Source organism: Convolutriloba macropyga, chromosome 8, assembly GCF_964194025.1.
Source record: "Convolutriloba macropyga chromosome 8, txConMacr16.3, whole genome shotgun sequence".
In the NCBI taxonomy this organism is placed as follows: domain Eukaryota; kingdom Metazoa; phylum Xenacoelomorpha; order Acoela; family Convolutidae; genus Convolutriloba; species Convolutriloba macropyga.
In genome coordinates, this window is record NC_134475.1 from 52,294,120 (window position 1) to 52,320,033 (window position 25,914).

The window sequence follows — 25,914 nt, forward strand, 5'->3', positions numbered from 1 at the left end:
GGAGTCGAGCTTCAAATACCTCGGGGTTGAACTTGACAGGTCTCTGACCTACAACCAGCACTGCAATAACACGGCCGAGAAGCTCCAGAAACGTGTGAACCTCATTAGAATGCTTGCCGGCAAGTCTTGGGGCACTAAGCCAAGGAGCCTGCGCATCTCTTCGCTTGCTCTTGTACAGTCAGTGGCTGACTACGCGTGCAGTGTCTGGCACAACTCCGCGCATGCGCCCAAAGTCGACCGCAAGATGTTCCAGGCCATGCGAATAGTTTCCGGCACCCCCATGAATACGAAAACAGATTTCCTCCCGCTCGTGTCCAACATGGAGAATCCTCGCAAGAGACGTGACAGCATTGTTGACGCTAGAGCGCGCACATGTCAGAATTCTAACATCAAACTTCTGAATCACCTTGTGGACGATACCAGAAGACGCTCCCGGCTGAAGAGCAGAATCCAATTCCCCGCGAAGAAACCGCAGACGAAATTGCAACAACTCAACGAAGAAATCCCCGTCGATTTCAACAAGGCCTCGGACAAGCTCCCCAGGAGGTCTTGGTGCCGGCTCAACCGCCTCCGCACTAGCGCGCTCAAGTCCAACTGGAACAACACTACCTGTGTCTGTGGCCTGAGCAGACCATCTTCCCAACACATCGTGGAAGAGTGCCCTATAACGTACCTACCAGGAGGCATGGGAGAACTTTGCCACCTCACGGAGACCGCCATAGACTGGCTTGAAGAACTCAACCTGGATATATGAAGAAGCGAACGACTGATGATGATGAGCATCTTCAGTGGGAAGTACTAACCATGAAAGTATAAGTGAAAAAAAAATTGAAACGTTCAATTTCGGACTTTTTGATTCAAAAAAATATATAAAGTTAATGACAACCAACACATCAACAAAGCACCAGACCTGAGATACATCATTTCTTGTTCGTTGAAATCTGGTAATTACGCTATCTTAACACAGTCGCAGGTTTTCTTCTAATACTGGTTTTCTTGAGAGAAATTTCTAAACAGTTTAGAGGGATGCACACATCAAACCAATTTGCAAAAGGAGGTTTTTCAGTTTTACCGTGCTCTATACATCCCATCAGTAATGGCAAAAGTCGTTGAAGTATTTTCACTCTATCGATTAGTAAAAAAAAGTTGAAAAATTTTTTTTCTATTAAACGTCAACAATTTTTCTGAAAAACTTTAAAGCAAACATGAAAGTAATGAACACATTTCATTAGGAACTTAGAAAAATTTAGAAGAAGAGACAAATACCGAAAATAGAATCAAATCTCATTAAACGCCAATACAACACAACAGTTTTTATCCTTTAACACACTATTGATTCAGAACCAGGTTTTTTTGAAGCTGAATTAGGAATGTATTCCTTTAGGAATGTATTCTTTGAGTGAATTGTTCTCTCCTGCCTTTGCAGAAGAAATGGATTTCTCAATAAAAAATTACTTTTTATTCAAAAACTTACGTTATCGAACTTAAAGTTCATCGTGAGCTTAAATCGGTCTTTACAAATTCATAAAACTAAATTGAACAAGAACCTACCTTTGACTGAGACCACATTTTCAACAGTTCTAGGAGTCTTTCAAATCAAATGTTTTGAACTTTTGTTTTACATATTTACAATAATAAGCATATTTTCAATTTCACATATACAACTGTTATAATCTTCTTTTAAAATTTTACCGCGGATTTTTTAATTTTGCTAACTCTGTGTATATCTTGGATAAATCTCAGTATTGTTTTAATCTATAATATCCCTCTTCTGGGGTTTTGCTTATTGGTTTTTGCCACGCACATAATCTTTTTCGCCCTAAATTTTAGTCAAAATATTTTTGTGTGAGTTCCCACTACCAATTCCCACTGCGCATGGTTTTAACCCTTGCTTCAACTGTTCGATGTAAATAGCTTCGAAGTTCATGAGCTTTTCTACTGTGCGAAAGTTATCCTGAATTTTCAAATCAATGCTACTTATAGCGCCACAACTTTCAGCAATGTTTGGACCCACTGCGAATCCTTTTTTTGATATCCTAGTGGCAACATGGTGCCTTGTATGCCAAACATAGATGAATCCGCATCCAATTCATTTTTTTTCAGTTACCATGTCAGATTTCATGTTTTTAACAAAAATTTTCACATGGTGGGGACATGATCTTAATTTTTGCGTTGTGAATACAATTTGAGTGTCAGATAGCTTTTTTGATGTGACTGAAATTTTTTTATTTTTGTTATTTGTCTCTCTACTGGAGAAACTTGTTGCTTTTTATAACATAAGGTCTGCTTTTTGATGCTCTTCTTGTTTGTGTTCAATTGAGCTTTACTGTTATTTGTTATCTTTCTTTAACTATGGTTCACAATTACTGAAGTCTATATACATGGATACTGATTTTTGATCCAACAGGTCTTTCTTAAGAGCCTGACTAAAGGCCAAACAACTAGTTGTTGCGCTGAAAACCCTCTGTATTGTCCATTGGGCTTCGTTTTTCTTATGTTGAAGCTCTGAAAAGCCGCAAAAAAGTTATTCCCCTGTCAGTTGTTTCTTGATATCACAGGTAGATAATTTTATTATTGTTGCTCACGCTTAACTTGATGACAAGAAACCCCAAAGTTTCCTTGTCGTTGTTGTTTTCTCTAAGGTAAATTGAAAGTTTCTGCTAATCGAGAAAAAAATTATAATTCCTCTTCCTTGTAATCATTAGTTATCTCGTCCTGGGAAGTGCTAACCATGAACGTTTCAGCGAAAAACAAAATTTGAAACGTTCAATTTCGGACATTTTGATCCGAAAAAAATATAAAACTTAATGACAACCAACACATCAACAAAGCACCAGACCTGAGATACATCATTGCTTGTTCATTGAAATCCGGTAATTACGCTTCCTTAACACATCCGCAGGTTTTTCTTCTAATACTGGTTTTCTTGAGAGAAATTTCTAAACAGTTTAGAGGGATGCACAAATCACGCCAATTTGCAAAAGAAGGTTTTTCAGTTTTACCTATCTCTATACATACCATCAGTAATGGCAAAAGTCATTGAAGTATTTTCACTCTACCGATTAGTAAAAAAACTTGAAAATTTTTTTTTTCTGTTAAACGTCAACATTTTTTCTGAAAAACTTTGAAGCAAACATGAAAGTAATGAACAATTGAGCTTTACTGTCAATTGTTATCTTTCTTTAACTTTGATTCACAATTACTGAAGTCTATATACATGGATACTGATTTTTTATCCAACAGGTCTTTTTTTAAGAGCCTGACTAAAGGCCAAACAACTATTTGTTGCGCGAAAAACCCTCTGTATTGTCCCTTCGTCAAATAGTCTCATCCAGATTTCCCCTCAACGTCCTCTGGTTTGCGTTGATTGCTTCATTACATACAAATTCAAACTATTTCTTGCAAATTCGCAAAATCTTTTTCTTTGGCATGTTGCAAAAAACCAGTTTTCGCTTAACCCTCATTCTATTGCTCTTCTTTGGCTTGGAGAACAAATTTTAGATTTTAGTCTGTGCGAGTGCCGTTTTGCAGAGATTTACAATGAGCTCCAGTTTATGCAGTGATGCCTCACAGTATTTAATGCACACGTTTGTGGATATTACAGCGAGTGATGCACTCATAGCTAGACCATCCGATTACACATACAAGATTCCAATGCTTTTTAAGGTAATATTTATAACTGTAAAAATTAAAACACTTTTAGTTGCGTAAGATGTGGCCCCTGAAACCAGGGATTGAAAGAAAATGTTGGAGAAAATTATGTTTTTGTGTATTTTTGAAGCATAGTACCTGAATAATCCTGAACCAGTTCATCTTGATCTCTGACAAATTTTGTAGCTGATTTTTCTTAATTGAGGTTTCATCAAATGTGGCTGGTTGGTTTTAAACCAATTTTTAGTTTTTGTCAAAGTTTTATCTTTTGCTAATTCGAACCAATCAGTGATTAGCAGATCATTAAGATTTTCTCTTTTGCGTTCTTCATTTTGTATTATCCACAGTGTTTGTCGAGCAGAACTGCAAGCAAATCTGGCCTTTAAATAGCCTGTACATTTTTTCACTTTTGCCCACATTTAAGCATAATATTTTGCGGAGGCTTAAATTTCACAACTCTTCTTAGCCTCTGTGTTTGTTTTTGCTCAATTCACGTGTAGATTTGTAAACGTATGCAAGGAAGTATACCTCAGTGAACTTGCGTCTCAAAAATTGTTTTGTTCCAAACAATAGGACACCAAGTACAATCTCTGAAAGGTCACAAGCGCCCATAGTTACAACAAAACTATCTGAGCCGTTCCGCAGTTGTGTGTCCTGTCTCCCTGACAGCTTATCAAGTTTCCATTTTGTCCATTTTTAACCAATGTGAACTGATTTTTTCCTCGCCTAATGTTGCTAACAACGGATAGCATTAGTTCTCCCTAACACTACTCTTATCTGTTTCATATTGTATCTTTTAAAACTTAAGGCCTTTAAACTTCAGCTGACGTAATCAAAGCTCTGGACCGCAAACTCAGAAAAATTTTCGTTTTTACCAGCGCGAAACTTCAAAAAAGCCGGAAAGATATACTCACTAAGATAGGAGAGGTCGAGAATATAGAAACGTTTATGTTTGAAATGCACTTGAGGTGAAAATTTGTGCCAGGAAAGCTTGACGGTTTGGTCTTAACGATTTAAAACTAATTCTAAAAATTTGCACGAGAGAGGTGCCTCAAAATTTTCTGCTTAGGATGTTTTGACGCTATTTGACGCTCAAAGCAGTAATAATTTCCTGCAGTATAGTGCTCGCTGCATTCCAAATTAGAATCAAGATAAATTAAATTTGCTTTAGCAGCTCCACTCAAGAACTATTTTTAAAGTAACTGAAGTTTGGATTAGCCATGATTAAAGCTTAAGCATAAGCCATAGTGCTGAGTAGAATTTTTGCTTAAAAACTGCTCATGTCAGACTGTAACAATTAGGGGGCTGTAGAAATCTGGATTTCAAACGCAGTTAACTGATCAGAGGATATATTTGACGTTGTGACTTGAAGTCAGCAAGCCCTTAGAAGAAATTTTATCATTAATGTTTTCTATTGTTCACAATACCTTGGATTTTTTTCCGTCAAGTTAGGCGCTGAAATTTCCAAGGTTTTCTCATCTACAGAGAGTAATCTCGAATTTGAAAAACGTAGTAATGGCATGTTGAGCATAAATGGGCAAATTATTATTCAATAATTTTTCGTCAGGACGAGGCTTACAGTTTCTAATTTTAATTTTTATTTTTTTTATGTCCGACAAAAAGAGAGCTTTGATTGAACACAGATTTTCGATTATAGGCACACAATTTCTTGAAGATTTTGTTTACCTTTTTTAGAAATGGATCAAAATCTAATTTTTTCTATAGTAAATGTTTTTAATTGAACAAAATAAATAAAACTATTTATTTTGGCAAGATATAAACAAATTTCCTGATGAAATCTTTAATAGAGAAGTAGCTCCTACAGAAAAGGGAATATTTTACCAGCACTACATTTAGAAGTGTGCCGATTTTAATAGAGTCTTCATTGACAAATCTTGAGAAATAAGCATCGACAGAAAAGAAATGAAAGTATATTTCAGGAAAAACATGAGTCCTTAAAATATAAGAAGAGCGAAAGCGATTAGAAGTCGGTTGCAAAGAAACATCGGCATTTTAATGAAAATAAATTGATTAAAGTGCTGATTCAATTGCTGCAATTAAGAAGTATTGTAACCAATTAAGCAGAAAAAAAGAAAAAGTGCAGAGCCAATGCTCAAACGAATTGATGTAAAAGTCTGAAACATCAATACTTCGTGTTCTTAGCTCTTTCTTCAACTTGTCGATTTATGAAGCTTCGAAGGTCATGAGCTTTTCTACTGTGCGACAGTTATCCTCACTTTTCTCTTCAATGCTACTTATAGCGCCACAACTTTCAGCAATGTGTGTATCCACTGCAAATCTTTGTCTTGATACCCTAGTGGCAACATGGTGGGTTGAATGCTCAACATAGATCAATCCGCATCCACATCATTTTTTTTCAGTTACCACGTCAGATTTCAAAATTTTATCAAAAAGTTGTTCACATAGTGGGGACTTGGTCTTAAATTTTGTGTTGTGAATACAATTTGAATGTCAAATAACTTTTTTCATGTGACTGAATTTTTTTTTATATTTGGTATTTGTCTCTCTATTGCAGAAACTTGTTGGTTTTTATAGCATGTGGTCTGCTTTTTGGTGCTCGTCTTGTTTTTGTTCAATTGAGTTTGACTGTCAACTGTTATCTTTCATGAACTTTAGTTCACAATTACTGAAGTTTATATACGTGGTTACTGATTTTTGTTCCAATATGTCTTTGTTTTTAAGAGCCTGACTAAAGGCCAAACAACTAGTTGTTGCGCTGAAAACCCTCTGTATTGTCCCTTGGGCTTCGTTTTTCTTATGTTGAAGCTCTGAAAAGCCGCAAAAAAGTTATTCCCCTGTCAGTTGTTTCTTGATATCACAGGTAGATAATTTTATTATTGTTGCTCACGCTTAACTTGATGACAAGAAACCCCAAAAATTTCCATGTCGTTGTTGTTTTCTCTAAGGTAAATTGAAAGTTTCTGCTAATCGAGAAAAAAAATTATAATTCCTCTTCCTTGTAGTCATTAGTTATCTCGTCCTTGCTAATAGTATTATCCACATTTCCCCTCAACGTCCTCTGGTTTGTGTTGATTGCTTCATTGCATACATTTTAAAACAATTTCTTGCATATTTACAAATTCTTTTTATGGGAGGTTTTTTTTGGGAGGTTGCAAAAACCCGCTTTTGCTTAACTCTCATTCTATTGCTCTTCTTTGGCTTGGAATATAAATTTCAGATTTCAGTCTTTGCGAATGCCGTTTTGCAGAAATTTTTATTGAGCTCCGGTTTCTGAAGTGGTGCCCCAAATAGTTTATTGCACACGTTTGCTGGTATTACAGCGAGTAGCTATGCACTCAAAGCTAGACCATCTCATTACATATACAAGATTCCATTGTTTTTTAAATTAACATTTAAAACTGTAAATTTTTACTCTTATAGTTGCGTAAGTTGTGGCCCATGGCACCGGGGCGCCTCAGTAAATGTTTTAGTGCAATTCACGTAACACCTCTATCCGGTTGATTGAATAAATACTTCTAACATCAACGGATACAGTTTGCTTGTTATCACCTAGAAAAAATGGCTACAAAGCTTTACTAGCATGATGTGTTTTAAAAAACGATACCAAAAGTTTGTACAAATTTTTTAATTGATAGCAGGTATTGAAATAGAATGATGGAAAAAAGTATGTTTTTGTGTACTTTTGCTGCATAGAACCTGAATAGTCCTGATACAGTTGATCTCGATCTCTGGCAAATTTTGTAGCTGATTTTTCGTAATTGTTGTTTCATCAATTGTGGCAGGTTGTTATTAAACCAATTTTTCATTTTCATCAAAATTTCATTTTTTGCTAAGTCCAGTTTTTTGAACCAATGTCAAGAGATTTACAATGAGCTCCAGTTTATGCAGTGATGCCTCACAGTATTTAATGCACACGTTTGTGGATATTACAGCGAGTGATGCACTCATAGCTAGACCATCCGATTACACATACAAGATTCCAATGCTTTTTAAGGTAATATTTATAACTGTAAAAATTAAAACACTTTTAGTTGCGTAAGATGTGGCCCCTGAAACCAGGGATTGAAAGAAAATGTTGGAGAAAATTATGTTTTTGTGTATTTTTGAAGCATAGTACCTGAATAATCCTGAACCAGTTCATCTTGATCTCTGACAAATTTTGTAGCTGATTTTTCTTAATTGAGGTTTCATCAAATGTGGCTGGTTGGTTTTAAACCAATTTTTAGTTTTTGTCAAAGTTTTATCTTTTGCTAATTCGAACCAATCAGTGATTAGCAGATCATTAAGATTTTCTCTTTTGCGTTCGTCATTATGCATAATTCACAGATTTCGTCAAGCAGTACTGCAAGCAAATCTGGCCTTTAAAAAACCTGTACATTTTTTTCACTTTTGAGCACATGTCAGTATGAAATTTTGCAGAGGCTTCAATTTCACAATACTTCTTAGCCTCTGTGATGTTCTTGTTCAATTCACGTGTAGGTTTGTCAACGTCTGCTAGAAGTATACCTCAGTGAGCTTGCGTCTCAAAAATTGTTTTGTTCCAAACAATAGGACACCAATTACAATTTCTGAAAGGTCACAAGCGCCCATCGTTACAACAAAACTATCTGAGCCGTTCCGCAGTTGTGAGTCCTGTCCGAAAAGTTGTTTGGGTCCAAACAATAGGACACGAATTACAATCTTTGGAAGGTCACAAGCATCCATTTCTACAACAGAAATATCTGAGCCACTCAACAGTGGTGTGTCCTGTCTCTCTGACAGTTTATCAAGTTTGCATTTTGTCCATTTTTAACCAAATGTGCATTCCAAATGAATATCAAGATTCATCAAATTTGCTTTAGCAGCTCCATTCAAAAACCATTTTTAAAATAACTGAATTTTGGATTAGCCATGATTAACGCTTGAACATAAGACTTAGTGCCAAGTAAAATTTTTGCTTAAAAATTGGTCTTGTCACTCGGTAACAACTAGAGGGCTGTAGAAATATGGATTTCAAACGCAGATAGTTGATCAGAGGATCGTTGTGACGTTGTGACTGGAAGTCAGCAACCCTTTAGCAGAAAGTTTTTTCATTCATGTTTTCTATTTTTCACAATACATTGGATTTTTTCCGTCAGGTAAGGCGCTGAGGTTTCCATCTAAGGTGTTCTCATCTACAGATAGTAATCTCGGAAATTGAAGAATGTAGTATTGACATGTTGAGCATAAATGGGCAAATTATTATTCAGTATTTTTTGTCAGGACGAGGCTTACAGTTTCAAAAATTAATTTTTGTTTATGTATGTCCAACAGAAAGAGAACTCTGACTGAACACTGTTTTTCGATTATAGTAACATAATTTCTTGAAAAATTTGTTTACCTCTTTTAGAAATTGATCATAATCTAATTTTTATCCAAGGTGAAATTTTTTCATTGAAGAAATTAATTAAAACTATTTTATTTGGCAAGATATAATTAAATTTCCTGATGAAATCATTAATAGAGACATAGCTCCTTCAGAAAAGGGAATATTTTACCAGCAAGTGTGCAGATTTTAATAGAGTCTTCATTGACAAATTTTGGGCAACAAGCATCAGCAGAAACAAAATTAGATTTCAGGAAAAGCTTGAGTCCTTAGAATAAACGAAGAGTGAAAGCGATTAGAAGTCAGTTGCCAAAAAACATGGACTGGACATTCTAATGAAAACAAATTGACGCAAAGTGCTGATTCGATTGCCATAATTAAGAAGCATCGCAACCTTTTAAGTAAAAAGCAGAAAATGTACAGCGCCAATATTCAAACGAATTCCTGTAAAAGTTGGAAACACAAAAGGTGCAAAAACAATTAATTATAGCAAAGATAAAAGGAAAGCCGCAGTACAAATATCTCTGAAATTAGGGGAAATAACAGAAAATGAAATACAAAAAAAAATTTTTTTATTAATGTTTTTAACGCGTTTCACAAAGTTTTTAGCCAAATGAGCATCTACAGGGTGAAGTACTAACCATTGGACGTTTAAGCAAAAAACAAAATTTTGAAACGTTTAATTTCGGTCCTTTTGATTTGAGTGAAATATATAAAGTTATTGTCAACCAGCACAACATAAAAGCACCAGACCTGAGATAAATCAAAGCTTGTTTGTTGAAATCTGGTAAATACGCCATCTTAACAAATCCGCAGGTTTTTTTTCTAATAAATGTTTTCTTGAGAGACAATTCCAAATAGTTTAGAGGGATGCACACCCCAAGCCAATTTGCAAAATGAGCTTTTTCAGTTTTCCCGTTCTCTATACATCACATCAAAAATTGCAAAAATTCTTTGAAGTACTTTTACTCTATCTGTTAGTAAAACAAATTGAATTTTTTTCTGTTAAACATCAACAATTTCTTCTGAAAAATTTCAAAGCAAACTGAAAGTAATGAAAACATTTCAATAAGAACACAGAAAAATTAGGAAAAACAGACAATACCGAACATAGAAACAACTTATATGAAACGCCAATACGACACAGTTGTTATCCTTTAACACCATGTTAATTCAATACCAGTATGTTATTTGAAACCAAATTGAAAACATCCCACTATTGTGGTTGTCTATGTGTACAAATTATTTCAAAGCTAGTCAACCAAATCAACCTATTTTTTTTAATAACGTGGCCAATGCAATTTATTCTTTGTATCCTTTAGGAATGGATTTTTCGAGCAAATTGTCCTTTCCTGTTTTTGCAGAAGATATGGATTTATCAATAAAAAATAAATTCTCATATGAAAAATTTACGTTTTCGAACTTTACGTTCATCGTCAGCTTAAAATGAAATTAGGGCAAATAATAAAAAAAAGAAAACATGAAATAATATAAAGTAAAATTTTTAACGCGTTCCACAGAGTTATTATTTCACACAGCCAAATGAGCATCTACATGAGGCAGTACTAACCATTGAACGTTTAAGCAAAAATCAATTTTTTTGAAAACATTTCGGACTCTTTGATTTGAGTAAAATATTTAAAGTTAATGACAACCAACACATCAACAAAGCACCAGACTTGAGATACATCAATGCTTGTTCATTGAAATCTGGTAAATACTCTATCTTAAAACATCCGCAGGTTTTTTTTCCAATAATTGTTTTCTGATGAAAAATTTCCAAACAGTTTAGAGGGATGCACACATCACGCCAATTTGCAAAAAGAGGTTTTTCAGTTTCACCATTCTCCTTACATCACATCAATAATTTCAAAAATCTTTGCAATACTTTTACTCTATCGATTACTAACAAAAATTTGAATTTTTTCTGTTAAATGTCAACAGTTTTCTGGAAAACTTCAAAACAAACATGAAAGTAATGAACACAATTCATTAAGAACTTAGAAGAAGACAAATACCGAAAATAGAATCAACTCACATTAAACGCCAATACGACACAGTTGTTATCCTTTAACACCATATTAATTTAGAACCAGGTTTTTTATTTGAAGCTGAATTGAAACCGTCTCACGATTGTTGTTGTCTATGTGTACAAATTGTTTTAAAGCTAGTCATTCAAATCAACCAAATTTTACTTTTAAATAATGTGGCCGATACAATTTCTTTTTTTGTATCCCTTAAGAATGGATTCTTTGAGTGAATTGTCCTCTCCTGTCTTTGCAGAAGAAATGGATTTCTCAATAAAAAATTAGTTCTCGTTTCAAAAACTTACGTTTTCGAACTTAAAGTTCATCGAGAGCTTGCAACGGTTTCAAAAATTTATAAAATTAAATTGAACAAGAATCTATCTTTGTCTTAGACAACATTTTAAACAGTTCTAGGAATCATTCAGAGTAAATGCTTTCAATTTTTTTTACATATTTACAATAATACGCATATTGTCAACTTCACATATACAACTATTATGAACTTCTTTCAATTTTTTTACTCTGAATTATTATTAGTTTTGCTAAGCCATTGTATTTCTTGGATAATTCTGAATTTTTGTCCTTATCTGTAACATCCCTCCTCTGGGGTTTTGGATAATGGTTTTTGCCACGATCAAAATCTTTTGCGCCCTAAATTTCAGTCAAAAATTTTATTTGAGCTGACATTTTTGTGTGAGTTCCCACAACCAATTCCCGCTACCGCATGTTTTTAGCCCTCTCTTCAACTTGTCGGTGTATAAAGCTTCGAAGGTCATGAGCTTTTCCACTGTGCGACAGTTATCTTGACTTTTCAATTCAATGCTACTTATAGCGCCACAACTTTCAGCAATGTGTGGACCCACTGCAAATCTTTTTTTTGATACCCTAGTAGCAACATGGTGTCTTGAATGCTCAACATAGATGAATCCGCATCCAATTCATTTTTTTTATTTACCATGTCAGATTTTACGATTTTAACAAAAAATTTCACATGGTTGGGACATGATTTTAATTTTTGCGTTGTGAATACAATCTGAATGTCAAGTAACTTTTTTAATGTGACTGAATTTTTTCAATATTTGTTATTTGTCTCTGGTTTGCCGAAAACCTGTTGGTTTTTTATAACATGTGGTCTGCTTTTTGATGCTCTTCTTGTTTGTGTTAAATTGAGTTTTCTGCCAATTGTTATCTTTCCTTAGCTTTGGTTCACAATTACTGAAGTCCTTATACGTGGATATTGATTTTTGATCCAATATGTCTTTGTTTTTAGGAGCCTGAATGAAGACCAAACAATTAGTTGTCGCACTAAAATTTCTCTGAATTGTTCCCTGGGTTTCGTTTTTCTTATATTGAAGCTCTGAAAGGCCGCAAAAAATTATTCCCGTGTCAGTTGTTGCTGGATATCAATGGTAGATAACTTTATTATTGTCACTCACGATTAATTTGATGACAAGAAACCCCAAATTTTCCTTGTCGTTGTTGTTTTCTCTAAGGTAAATTGGAAGTTTCTGCTAATCGAATAAAAAAATTTTGATTCCTCTTCCTTGTAATCATTAGTTGTCGTGTCGTTGCAAATAGTATCATCCATTTCCCCTCATCGTCTTCTGGTGTGTGCTGATTGCTTCGTTACGTGCGAATTCAAACAATTTCTTGCATATTCGCATATTCTTTTGTTTTTTTTTAGCTTGTTTCAAAATACCCGTTTTCGCTTAACTCTCATTTTATTGCTGTTCTTTGGCTGGGAAAATAAATTTTAGATTTCAGTCTGTGCAAACGCCATTTTTGAGAGATTTTTACTGAGCTCCGGTTTCTACACTGATGCTTCAAAAAAATTATTGCACACGTTTGCTGGTATTGCAGCGAGTGATGCATTCATAGCTAGACTATCTGATTACACATACAACATTCTATTGCTTCTTATGTGAAGATTTACAACTGTAAAGTTTAATACAATTTTAATTGCGGAAGTTTTGACCCCTGGAACCGGGGCATTTCAGTAAATGTTTTAGTGCAATTCATGTAATACCTCTATCCGGCTGATTGATATAAATACCTCTTACATCAAAGGATACAATTTTCTTATTATTGCTTTTAAAAAAGGACTACAAAACTTTTCTTGTATCATGTGTTTTAAAAATCGGTACCAAAAATTTGTACAAATTTTTTCATTGATACCATATATCGAAAGAAAATGTTGGAGAAATGTATTTTTGTGTGTACTTTTGCTGCAAAGTACCTGAATAGTCCTGAACCAGTTGATCTTGATCTCTGGCAAATTTTGTAGCTGACTTATCCTAATTGATGTTTCATCAATTGTGGCATGTCGTTATTTAACTGATTTTCTGTTTTCTTCAAAGTTTCATCTTTTGCTCAGTCAAGTTTTTTGAAGCAATCAGTGATTAGCAGATCATTAAGGTTTTTACATTTGGATTCTTCATTAAGCATAATCCACAGTTTTTTTTCAAGCAGTGCTGCAGGCATATCTGGCCTTTAAATAACCTGTACATTTTTTTCTTTTTTGTGCACATTTTAGAATGGAATTTTGCGGAGGCTTTAATTTCACAAATCTTAGCCACAGTGTTGTTCTCGCTCACTTCACGTAAGGGTTTGTGAACGTCTGCGAGGAAGTATACGTCATTGAAATTGTCTCACAAGTTGTTTGGGTTCAAACAATAGGACACGAATTACAATCTTTGGAAAACCACAAGCATCCATTGTTACAAAAAAAACTATCTGAGCCGTTCCGCAGTGGCGTGTCCTGTCCCTCTGACAGCTCATCAAGTTTCCCATTTTGTCCATTTTTAAACATTATGGACTGATTTCTTGACCGCAAAGTCAGCAAAAAATTCAGTTTTTACAAGCGGAAAACTTCGAAAAAGCCGGAGGGATTTCATAGTAAATATTTTGTTTTAAAAACTCTGTTTGATAATCAGAGCTCATTAACTTATTCCGGGTTCTCAAATAATTAAACTGAAATTTTTAGTTGTTAGCTTTTAAAACTAAAACTGAGACAGGTCTTTGGCAGCAACCATTTTCTCTTAAAAAATTCAAAAACAGGGTCCATCAAACTCGATTGTTAATGAGCTCCTCTTTGGCTTGTGTCTGCTGCAACTGCTCTGCCTTAGCTCCAGCTTTCCTGTGTTTTCTGCCGAGTTTACTGCCCTTCCAGCTCTTGAGCAGCCATCTTATATAGAATTGGTGGCGTAGCACTGTCTGCAGGGCCTTTTTCTGGAGCAAATCACATGTTTTCGGACTGTTTCCCTTTTTCTTTTCGAAACATAATCCTTGTGTACGCTGAGCACCAGTATTTTAAGACTTTGGCAGCTCCTGAAGAATGTTGTTTGTGCCATTCTGTCGACAGTAAACAACAGCACTGACGCGTTATCAACTCTGGCACGCTGTTGGGTCGGTAGTGATTTGAATGGTGAATTGAGATTGTGTTGTTTATCAGATCGTGCAAAAAACAGCCCAGGCGTTCTTCTTGCTCAGACGACCCTTATGGCTTCTTTTACATTTATGGCTTATTTGAGCCAATTTTTCATGTTTGTGTTAAATAAGAATGCGGGAACTGATGTCTCTCTCCCAAAAATAGCTTCCTGCTTGAGTATGGCTATTTTTATTGTGGTTAAGCGAGATTGTAGATATAATATTCACGATCTAAATAAATCTGTATTAATCATTCCGTTTAAATGGCTAGAACACGGAAAACTTTTGAGAAATTACACTGTTGGCCTTTTCGTAGGCTCAGTTTTTAACCTATTGACAAATTAAATGAGGCAGAAGAAACTAATTTATCAATTAAAATTTCTTTAAACTTTCCGGGTCTTTCCCATTATAGACCCCCCCCCCCAGCTTAGCGGTCAGATAACCTATAGCTCCCCCCATCATTGTAAATATACCATAATGGGGGGGGGGGGGCTGTGTTTTCATGGGGGGCTATAATGGGAAAGACCCAACTTTCCTATTTTCTATCAATATTTTTGTATTTTTAGGATAATTAAATTCGCTCTCTCTCTCCGATTTGAGTTTTCGCGGTCAAAAACGGGATCGTTCAGGCCGTAAGGGCCCCGTACAGGCAGAGACCCCCTCCTACTGTAGCCCCCTCTCCCCACCCACTGTTGCCTCCTCCCCCATCAGCGCCCCGGTGCACCTGCCGCCAGCTGCGCTTGCCTCACTTCCCTTCAATTAAGCTAAAGCTCGCCTCACTGAACCGTATCTAGCTACTGACGAAGCCAAGCGCTCGCCGGTCGTTTGAGAGAAATTAGTCGGTTAGTCAGTTAGAAACAAACGTTAGTCGGTTATGTTTCTGAATTTTGCCCTAACCTTAAGTATCCCTCTTGTGGGGGTTTTCCGAATTGTTTATTTCGAAAGTTAGATTAACGAAACATCGAACAGATGGCACTCGAGAACATGCGAAAATTTAAAAATGTTTTCTAGTAGTCTAAAAGCTGGAGAGAACAAGAGAAAAAGCAAATTATTATAAAAAAGAAAACGAAGGGGAGTTTAACAAATCTTTGATCCTGAAAGCTTTCAAAAATGGAACAAATTGACCTCTTGGTAAAAACTTAAACAGTAAAACTTGTTTTTAGAAATGTTGGATCTATTCTGTTTTGGCCCACCCAGCTTAGTGGGCTTATACTTATATTTTTTACGCCCCCAAGCGCACGTGCTAATTTTTTACATAGTAACGTGCTGTATAACAACATATAATATGCAACTGGGGGCATAAAAACACGGGGGGGGGGGGGGGGTTTGAAATTAAATAGATCCTCGGTCAGCACAAAAAATAGGAGTGTTCAAATCGTGTTTTTACTTGTGAGAACGAATAGCCACAATTTTTTATTATTATAATAATAACAATTCTGATACTGATTAATGTATTTAATATTTGAAAGCATGTGGATATTTAATCTGCGGGTTATAATCAGAATAATTTACATGTTTATTCCAAGAAAGGTACTTCCATTTAATCGAACGAGCTACCCTGCGAATGGCTCAATATCACCTTGACAAAGAGCCTTTTGCAATGTCCTTTGATCAAAAGTGTGGACTCTAAAACGATTCTAATCAATTTTTAATGACTTAGTTTCTCTGTTTCAGTGTGGTCATGTACAAAAACCATACGAAGCCTCAAAATGCCCTTAAAAGGGCTCAAGGTTAGAATATTAATAGTTAAATTTCAAATTCATTGCGTGAAGTTTCTATAACAATTGAGTTATTTGCAGAGCTGTTCGCGATTGAAAACTATGAAGAAGCATTGGAACTACTCACAGAAGTTGTCAAAGGAAAACGTGTATCACGCGTTTGGCAAAAGGATATTCATGAACCAATCATGCAGCTGTACCTTCAGGCTTGCGTGCGCTTGAAAAAGTCGCAACTGGCGAAAGAGGGGTTGTATCAATACAAGGCACTCTGTCAAAGTGTAAACATAAAATCACTGGAGGACGTTGTAAGAGATTATTTAAAAATGGCCAAGGAATTCACCGAAAAAGCCAAAGAGAAATCGCACCAGACCGTTTTGGACATTGATGATTTGGACAGTATTAATTCTCCTGAATCGTAAGTTTTGCCCCTGAAAACTGCATGTATTTTTTGACACTTAGATTAAACGGCTTTGTGTCATTGAAATGGCCTGAAAAATTAAGGAACAAAATAATTTGCAGGAGGTCACAAACTATCGGCCCATATCTGTAACAAATGCTTTTTCTTAAATATTTGAAAAAAAAAATTTACATGCTCAAATATCTGCACATCGAGAGAAAGAACAAATCCTAAACCTACTGCAATGTGGTTTGAGATCAAAATACTCTACTCATGAGGCTTTGCTATGCTCAATAGAATTTTTCAGGAAGGGAATTGATTCCAAGGAGGTACCTTTCAAAAGCTTTTGATTCAATATCACACCAAAAGCTACTACAAAAGCTTTGTTCAATTGGTTTCTCACTGAATGCAATGTCACTCGTAGAAAGTTTTCTTTCTGAAAGCTTACAAGGTATACTCGAGCTGGTATGAGGTAAAAAGAGGCTTCTCATAAGGCACAGTTGATCCATTCCTATTTAATATCTATGTCAATGATTTGATACATACTATTGATGGAAACGGCACTTAAGTCCAATATGTTGTTTGTTATTCTCGGCAAAAATCCACGTTAAACTTCAAAGCTTTATCTAGAGTAAAGCAAAGTTATCAAGTCACTTGAGTTAATGTTTAATGTTATCAAATCCGATTTATTTTGTTTTTGCAAACCTAATGATGAGCGTTACATTTTATCGGAAACCATTCAATTGAACAACCAAAAAACAAATATGAGAACTGAATGCCAACACCTTGGAATCATACTTCAAATACAGATTTAAAAATTTAAAGCCAAGCGAAGAAAACCTTACGAAAGATGGCCGTAGGTATCAAAACAATTAGGAATCAGCTACCTAAAAAATATTTAACAGCTTTTTTAGGTGCCATTGTTCTTACCTTGACTACAGTAGCTTTTTCTTCGCTGGAAGGAAAAGTTTGTTACATTCTCTCAAAGGGCAAATGAACGGGGGTCTCAAAAATGTAATTTTGCACTCATTTATAAAGTCATCATCTGAACTTCGCGTGTCAAAAAAGTGTTTGAGCATCGACCAACACATTCAGCACAAATCTTTACTCTTTTTTCACTACATCAATGGTAACGCGACCGAATTCGAGCAATGTGTTGGTCTTACCAGTACTAATTATCACATTAAGGAACTAATCATATCATGTTTTAGGAGCACAGATCATCGGCCGTTTTAAGAAGCTCACTTTTTTTTACCAAATTTACCTGAAGTGGAACTTCCTACCAGGTGCAATCAGAAACTTTAAGCAGACGGAAATTTCTTTGAAAAATGTTATACAGAATTTTTTATAGAAAAGAGTCGAAAGATTGGCTCCCACAACTTTTTATGGTTGCACTTGGAAGAATTCCGTCTTAATGTAATATATCATAACTAAATTCACCCACTGTCTTTTCATTATTATCAGTTCAAAGAAATTTTTTACCTTTAAATTTATCCTTTCAATTTGAATAACGCATTGGTTTTATATTGCAAATTGAATTCAAGTGTTTCTCTCGGCTTTTTTGCCGTTGAGCGATGCAAATCCAACCCATCAATGTTGCTCATGAAAAATCTTAGGATTGAATTTTTTCCCCAAATTTGGTTTTGACGAGATTTCATTTTCAAATCTTTGTTGAATTTTTGCTGTTCTCGGCTTTTTTCCAATAAGAAGCTGTGATTGGCGAGTGAAGCTATTATTAAACTTCTGTAGGTTTCTAATTGCTCGCAAGTTGTTACCAGTTTTTTTAGTCCTGCGTTCTGTTTTTTTATGATTTTTTGTTTGAACAATTTTTTTCTCGCCCTTTTTACTGTTCGTTCGTAAAGGAGGAATAAACAGGTAGCGACCGAAGGGTATTAAGTTCTCCTAGATGCTTACGCTTTAAGTATCTGGTTCAACAAAACTGTTTTGAAGATATAAATTCTTGGTGTGAACTGAGAAATTCATCGCCCACAGTTCTCTCCATTCAGGTCCCCTTCAATTAAGTAAACGCTTGCCTCCCTAAACTGCAGCAGCTACCGATGAACCAAACCACTCGCAAGTCGTTTGAGAGCAATTTGCCCTACGTTAGTTGGTTATGTTTTAAATATCGCTGTCATTTTTTTGTTACTACAAGTGACGTCACAGTATCTTCAAGGCAGTTAGTTGTTCATTCATGCTATTTTTGGCACTGCGTTTGTGAGATCATCTGTCATTTTTCTTGATGAGGGGTTCTTATTTGCTTCTATAGTTTTTCGCCACACTCTACCTCTCTCTCAAACTGACATTTTTCTCAAATTAATTTTTGCTGCCCTTAACAAGTTGGCTTGGTAGTGTACATGCGCACATAGTGTACCTGTTCCGACCTTGCGCATCCAATTTTTTGGCTGAATTGTCTACCGAATGAGATAAAAAAAGTTTTCAAAATTTGTTCAAAAATAATTTTGGTTTTTGCAAACCTAATGATGAGCGTCACATTTTATTGGGAACAATTCAATTGGACAACCAAGAAACACATATGAAAACTGAATGCAAATACCTTGGAATCATTTTTCACTATCATTAAAAAATTTAAAAGTCAAGCGGAAAAAAACTTTACAGAAGATGGCCGTAGGTATCAAAACAATTAGGAATCAGCTCCCTAAAAAATATTTACCAGCTTTTTTAGGTGCCATTGTTCTTATCTTGACTACAGTAGCTTTTTCTTCGCTCGAAGGAAAAGTTTGTTACATTCTCTCAAAGGGCAGATGAACTGGGGTCTCAAAAATGTAATTTTCTTGTCATTTATAAAATCATCATCTGAACTTCGAGTGTCAAAAAAGTCAACATCGACCAACACATTCAGCACAAATCTTTACTCTTTTTTCACTACATCAATGGTAACGCGACCGAATTTTTTTTGGTAACGCGAACCAGTTTTTTTAGTCCTGCGTTCTGTTTTTTTATGATTTTTTGTTTGAACAATTTTTTATCTCGCCCTTTTTACTGTTCGTTCGTAAAGGAGGAATAAACAGGTAGCGACCGAAGGGTATTAAGTTCTCCTAGATGCTTACGCTTTAAGTATCTGGTTCAACAAAACTGTTTTGAAGACATAAATTCTTGGTGTGAACTGAGAAATTAATCGCCCACAGTTCTCTCCATTCAGATCCCCTTCAATTAAGTAAACGCTTGCCTCCCTAAACTGCAGCAGCTACCGATGAACCGACCCACTCGCAAGTCGTTTGAGAGCAATTTGCCCTACGTTAGTTGGTTATGTTTTAAATATCGCTGTCATTTTTTTGTTACTACAAGTGACGTCACAGTATCTTCAAGGCAGTTAGTTGTTCATTCATGCTATTTTTGGCACTGCGTTTGTGAGATCATCTGTCATTTTTCTTGATGAGGGGTTCTTATTTGCTTCTATAGTTTTTCGCCACACTCTACCTCTCTCTCAAACTGACATTTTTTTCAAATTAATTTTTGCTGCCCTTAACAAGTTGGCTTGGTAGTGTACATGCGCACATAGTGTACCTGTTCCGATCTTGCGCATCCAATTTTTTGGCTGAATTGTCTACCGAATGAGATAAAAAAAGTTTTCAAAATTTGTTCAAAAATAATTTTGGTTTTTGCAAACCTAATGATGAGCGTCACATTTTATTGGGAACAATTCAATTGGACAACCAAGAAACAAATATGAAAACTGAATGCCAATACCTTGGAATCATATTTCACTATCATTAAAAAATTTAAAGTCAAGCGGAAAAAAACTTTACAGAAGATGGCCGTAGGTATCAAAACAATTAGGAATCAGCTCCCTAAAAAATATTTACCAGCTTTTTTAGGTGCCATTGTTCTTATCTTGACTACAGTAGCTTTTTCTTCGCTCGAAGGAAAAGTTTGTTACATTCTCTCAAAGGGCAGATGAACTGGGGTCTCAAAAATGTAATTTTCCTGTCATTTATAAAATCATCATCTGAACTTCGAGTGTCAAAAAAGTCAACATCGACCAACACATTCAGCACAAATCTTTACTCTTTTTTCACTACATCAATGGTAACGCGACCGAATTTTTTTTGGTAACGCGAACCAGTTTTTTAGTCCTGCGTTCTGTTTTTTTATGATTTTTTGTTTGAACAATTTTTTATCTCGCCCTTTTTACTGTTCGTTCGTAAAGGAGGAATAAACAGGTAGCGACCGAAGGGTATTAAGTTCTCCTAGATGCTTACGCTTTAAGTATCTGGTTCAACAAAACTGTTTTGAAGACATAAATTCTTGGTGTGAACTGAGAAATTAATCGCCCACAGTTCTCTCCATTCAGGTCCCCTTCAATTAAGTAAACGCTTGCCTCCCTAAACTGCAGCAGCTACCGATGAACCAAACCACTCGCAAGTCGTTTGAGAGCAATTTGCCCTACGTTAGTTGGTTATGTTTTAAATATCGCTGTCATTTTTTTGTTACTACAAGTGACGTCACAGTATCTTCAAGGCAGTTAGTTGTTCATTCATGCTATTTTTGGCACTGCGTTTGTGAGATCATCTGTCATTTTTCTTGATGAGGGGTTCTTATTTGCTTCTATAGTTTTTCGCCACACTCTACCTCTCTCTCAAACTGACATTTTTCTCAAATTAATTTTTGCTGCCCTTAACAAGTTGGCTTGGTAGTGTACATGCGCACATAGTGTACCTGTTCCGATCTTGCGCATCCAATTTTTTGGCTGAATTGTCTACCGAATGAGATAAAAAAAGTTTTCAAAATTTGTTCAAAAATAATTTTGGTTTTTGCAAACCTAATGATGAGCGTCACATTTTATTGGGAACAATTCAATTGGACAACCAAGAAACAAATATGAAAACTGAATGCCAATACCTTGGAATCATATTTCACTATCATTAAAAAATTTAAAGTCAAGCGGAAAAAAACTTTACAGAAGATGGCCGTAGGTATCAAAACAATTAGGAATCAGCTCCCTAAAAAATATTTACCAGCTTTTTTAGGTGCCATTGTTCTTATCTTGACTACAGTAGCTTTTTCTTCGCTCGAAGGAAAAGTTTGTTACATTCTCTCAAAGGGCAGATGAACTGGGGTCTCAAAAATGTAATTTTCCTGTCATTTATAAAATCATCATCTGAACTTCGAGTGTCAAAAAAGTCAACATCGACCAAGACATTCAGCACAAATCTTTACTCTTTTTTCACTACATCAATGGTAACGCGACCGAATTTTTTTTGGTAACGCGAAACAGTTTTTTTAGTCCTGCGTTCTGTTTTTTTATGATTTTTTGTTTGAACAATTTTTTATCTCGCCCTTTTTACTGTTCGTTCGTAAAGGAGGAATAAACAGGTAGCGACCGAAGGGTATTAAGTTCTCCTAGATGCTTACGCTTTAAGTATCTGGTTCAACAAAACTGTTTTGAAGACATAAATTCTTGGTGTGAACTGAGAAATTAATCGCCCACAGTTCTCTCCATTCAGGTCCCCTTCAATTAAGTAAACGCTTGCCTCCCTAAACTGCAGCAGCTACCGATGAACCGACCCACTCGCAAGTCGTTTGAGAGCAATTTGCCCTACGTTAGTTGGTTATGTTTTAAATATCGCTGTCATTTTTTTGTTACTACAAGTGACGTCACAGTATCTTCAAGGCAGTTAGTTGTTCATTCATGCTATTTTTGGCACTGCGTTTGTGAGATCATCTGTCATTTTTCTTGATGAGGGGTTCTTATTTGCTTCTATAGTTTTTCGCCACACTCTACCTCTCTCTCAAACTGACATTTTTTTCAAATTAATTTTTGCTGCCCTTAACAAGTTGGCTTGGTAGTGTACATGCGCACATAGTGTACCTGTTCCGATCTTGCGCATCCAATTTTTTGGCTGAATTGTCTACCGAATGAGATAAAAAAAGTTTTCAAAATTTGTTCAAAAATAATTTTGGTTTTTGCAAACCTAATGATGAGCGTCACATTTTATTGGGAACAATTCAATTGGACAACCAAGAAACAAATATGAAAACTGAATGCCAATACCTTGGAATCATATTTCACTATCATTAAAAAATTTAAAGTCAAGCGGAAAAAAACTTTACAGAAGATGGCCGTAGGTATCAAAACAATTAGGAATCAGCTCCCTAAAAAATATTTACCAGCTTTTTTAGGTGCCATTGTTCTTATCTTGACTACAGTAGCTTTTTCTTCGCTCGAAGGAAAAGTTTGTTACATTCTCTCAAAGGGCAGATGAACTGGGGTCTCAAAAATGTAATTTTCCTGTCATTTATAAAATCATCATCTGAACTTCGAGTGTCAAAAAAGTCAACATCGACCAACACATTCAGCACAAATCTTTACTCTTTTTTCACTACATCAATGGTAACGCGACCGAATTTTTTTTGGTAACGCGAACCAGTTTTTTAGTCCTGCGTTCTGTTTTTTTATGATTTTTTGTTTGAACAATTTTTTATCTCGCCCTTTTTACTGTTCGTTCGTAAAGGAGGAATAAACAGGTAGCGACCGAAGGGTATTAAGTTCTCCTAGATGCTTACGCTTTAAGTATCTGGTTCAACAAAACTGTTTTGAAGACATAAATTCTTGGTGTGAACTGAGAAATTAATCGCCCACAGTTCTCTCCATTCAGGTCCCCTTCAATTAAGTAAACGCTTGCCTCCCTAAACTGCAGCAGCTACCGATGAACCAAACCACTCGCAAGTTGTTTGAGAGCAATTTGCCCTACGTTAGTTGGTTATGTTTTAAATATCGCTGTCATTTTTTTGTTACTACAAGTGACGTCACAGTATCTTCAAGGCAGTTAGTTGTTCATTCATGCTATTTTTGGCACTGCGTTTGTGAGATCATCTGTCATTTTTCTTGATGAGGGGTTCTTATTTGCTTCTATAGTTTTTCGCCACACTCTACCTCTCTCTCAAACTGACATTTTTCTCAAATTAATTTTTGCTGCCCTTAACAAGTTGGCTTGGTAGTGTACATGCGCACATAGTGTACCTGTTCCGATCTTGCGCATCCAATTTTTTGGCTGAATTGTCTACCGAATGAGATAAAAAAAGTTTTCAAAATTTGTTCAAAAATAATTTTGGTTTTTGCAAACCTAATGATGAGCGTCACATTTTATTGGGAACAATTCAATTGGACAACCAAGAAACAAATATGAAAACTGAATGCCAATACCTTGGAATCATATTTCACTATCATTAAAAAATTTAAAGTCAAGCGGAAAAAAACTTTACAGAAGATGGCCGTAGGTATCAAAACAATTAGGAATCAGCTCCCTAAAAAATATTTACCAGCTTTTTTAGGTGCCATTGTTCTTATCTTGACTACAGTAGCTTTTTCTTCGCTCGAAGGAAAAGTTTGTTACATTCTCTCAAAGGGCAGATGAACTGGGGTCTCAAAAATGTAATTTTCCTGTCATTTATAAAATCATCATCTGAACTTCGAGTGTCAAAAAAGTCAACATCGACCAAGACATTCAGCACAAATCTTTACTCTTTTTTCACTACATCAATGGTAACGCGACCGAATTTTTTTTGGTAACGCGAAACAGTTTTTTTTAGTCCTGCGTTCTGTTTTTTATGATTTTTTGTTTGAACAATTTTTTATCTCGCCCTTTTTACTGTTCGTTCGTAAAGGAGGAATAAACAGGTAGCGACCGAAGGGTATTAAGTTCTCCTAGATGCTTACGCTTTAAGTATCTGGTTCAACAAAACTGTTTTGAAGACATAAATTCTTGGTGTGAACTGAGAAATTAATCGCCCACAGTTCTCTCCATTCAGGTCCCCTTCAATTAAGTAAACGCTTGCCTCCCTAAACTGCAGCAGCTACCGATGAACCAAACCACTCGCAAGTCGTTGAGAGCAATTTGCCCTACGTTAGTTGGTTATGTTTTAAATATCGCTGTCATTTTTTTGTTACTACAAGTGACGTCACAGTATCTTCAAGGCAGTTAGTTGTTCATTCATGCTATTTTTGGCACTGCGTTTGTGAGATCATCTGTCATTTTTCTTGATGAGGGGTTCTTATTTGCTTCTATAGTTTTTCGCCACACTCTACCTCTCTCTCAAACTGACATTTTTCTCAAATTAATTTTTGCTGCCCTTAACAAGTTGGCTTGGTAGTGTACATGCGCACATAGTGTACCTGTTCCGACCTTGCGCATCCAATTTTTTGGCTGAATTGTCTACCGAATGAGATAAAAAAAGTTTTCAAAATTTGTTCAAAAATAATTTTGGTTTTAGCAAACCTAATGATGAGCGTCACATTTTATTGGGAACAATTCAATTGGACAACCAAGAAACAAATATGAAAACTGAATGCCAATACCTTGGAATCATATTTCACTATCATTAAAAAATTTAAAGTCAAGCGGAAAAAAACTTTACAGAAGATGGCCGTAGGTATCAAAACAATTAGGAATCAGCTCCCTAAAAAATATTTACCAGCTTTTTTAGGTGCCATTGTTCTTATTTTGACTACAGTAGCTTTTTCTTCGCTGGAAGTAAAAGTTTGTTACATTCTCTCAAAGGGCAGATGAACTGGGGTCTCAAAAATGTAATTTTCCACTCATTTATAAAGTCATCATCTGAACTTCGAGTGTCAAAAAAGTCAACATCGACCAACACATTCAGCACAAATCTTTACTCTTTTTTCACTACATCAATGGTAACGCGACCGAATTCTAGCAATGTGTTGGTCTTACCAGTACTAATTATCACATTAAGGAACTAATCATATCAAGTTTTAGGAGCACAGATCATCGGCCGTTTTAAGAAGCTCACTTTTTTTTTACCAAATTTACCTGAAGTGGAACTCCCTACCAGGTGCAATCAGAAACTTTAAGCAGACGGAAATTTCTTTGAAAAATGTTATACAGAATTTTTTATAGAAGAGAGTCGAAAGATTGGCTCCCACAACTTTTTATGGTTGCACTTGGAAGGATTCCGTCCTAATGTAATATATCATCACTAAATTCATCCACTGTCTTTTCATTATTATCAGTTCAAAAAAATTTTTTACCTTTAAATTTATCCTTTACTTTCTCTCGGCTTTTGTTGCCGTTGAGCGCATCCAACCCATCAATGTTGCTCATGAAAAATCTTAAGATTGAATTTTTCCCCAAAATTTGGTTTTCACAAGATTTCTTTTTCAAATCTTTTGAATATTTGCTGTTCTCGGCGTTTTTCCAATTAAAAGCTGTTATTGGCGAGTGGAGCTATTATTAAACTTCCCTAGGTTTTTAATTGCTCCCAGTAAAAACTTCCATAGGTTTTAAGTTGTTACCGGTTTTTTTAAATCCTGCGTTCTGCTTCATTGCGATTTTTCATTTGAACAATTTTTTGTCTCGCTCTTTTGACTGTTCGTTCTAAAAGAAGGGA

At 35.5% G+C, this 25,914-nt stretch overlaps 1 protein-coding gene across 2 annotated transcripts in view; it reads left to right on the forward strand.

The window, feature by feature from the left end:
- The window catches only part of LOC142344823 (eukaryotic translation initiation factor 3 subunit A-like), a 143,114-nt gene that overhangs the window by 15,143 nt on the left and 102,057 nt on the right, over positions 1 to 25,914 (forward strand). For both annotated transcript variants that reach the window (XM_075396802.1, XM_075396805.1), the window contains exons 2-3: positions 16,103 to 16,160; positions 16,230 to 16,563. In XM_075396802.1, coding sequence (XP_075252917.1) covers positions 16,112 to 16,160; positions 16,230 to 16,563 — 383 coding nt within the window. In that variant the 5' untranslated portion in view covers positions 16,103 to 16,111. The remainder of the gene's footprint in view (positions 1 to 16,102; positions 16,161 to 16,229; positions 16,564 to 25,914) is intronic.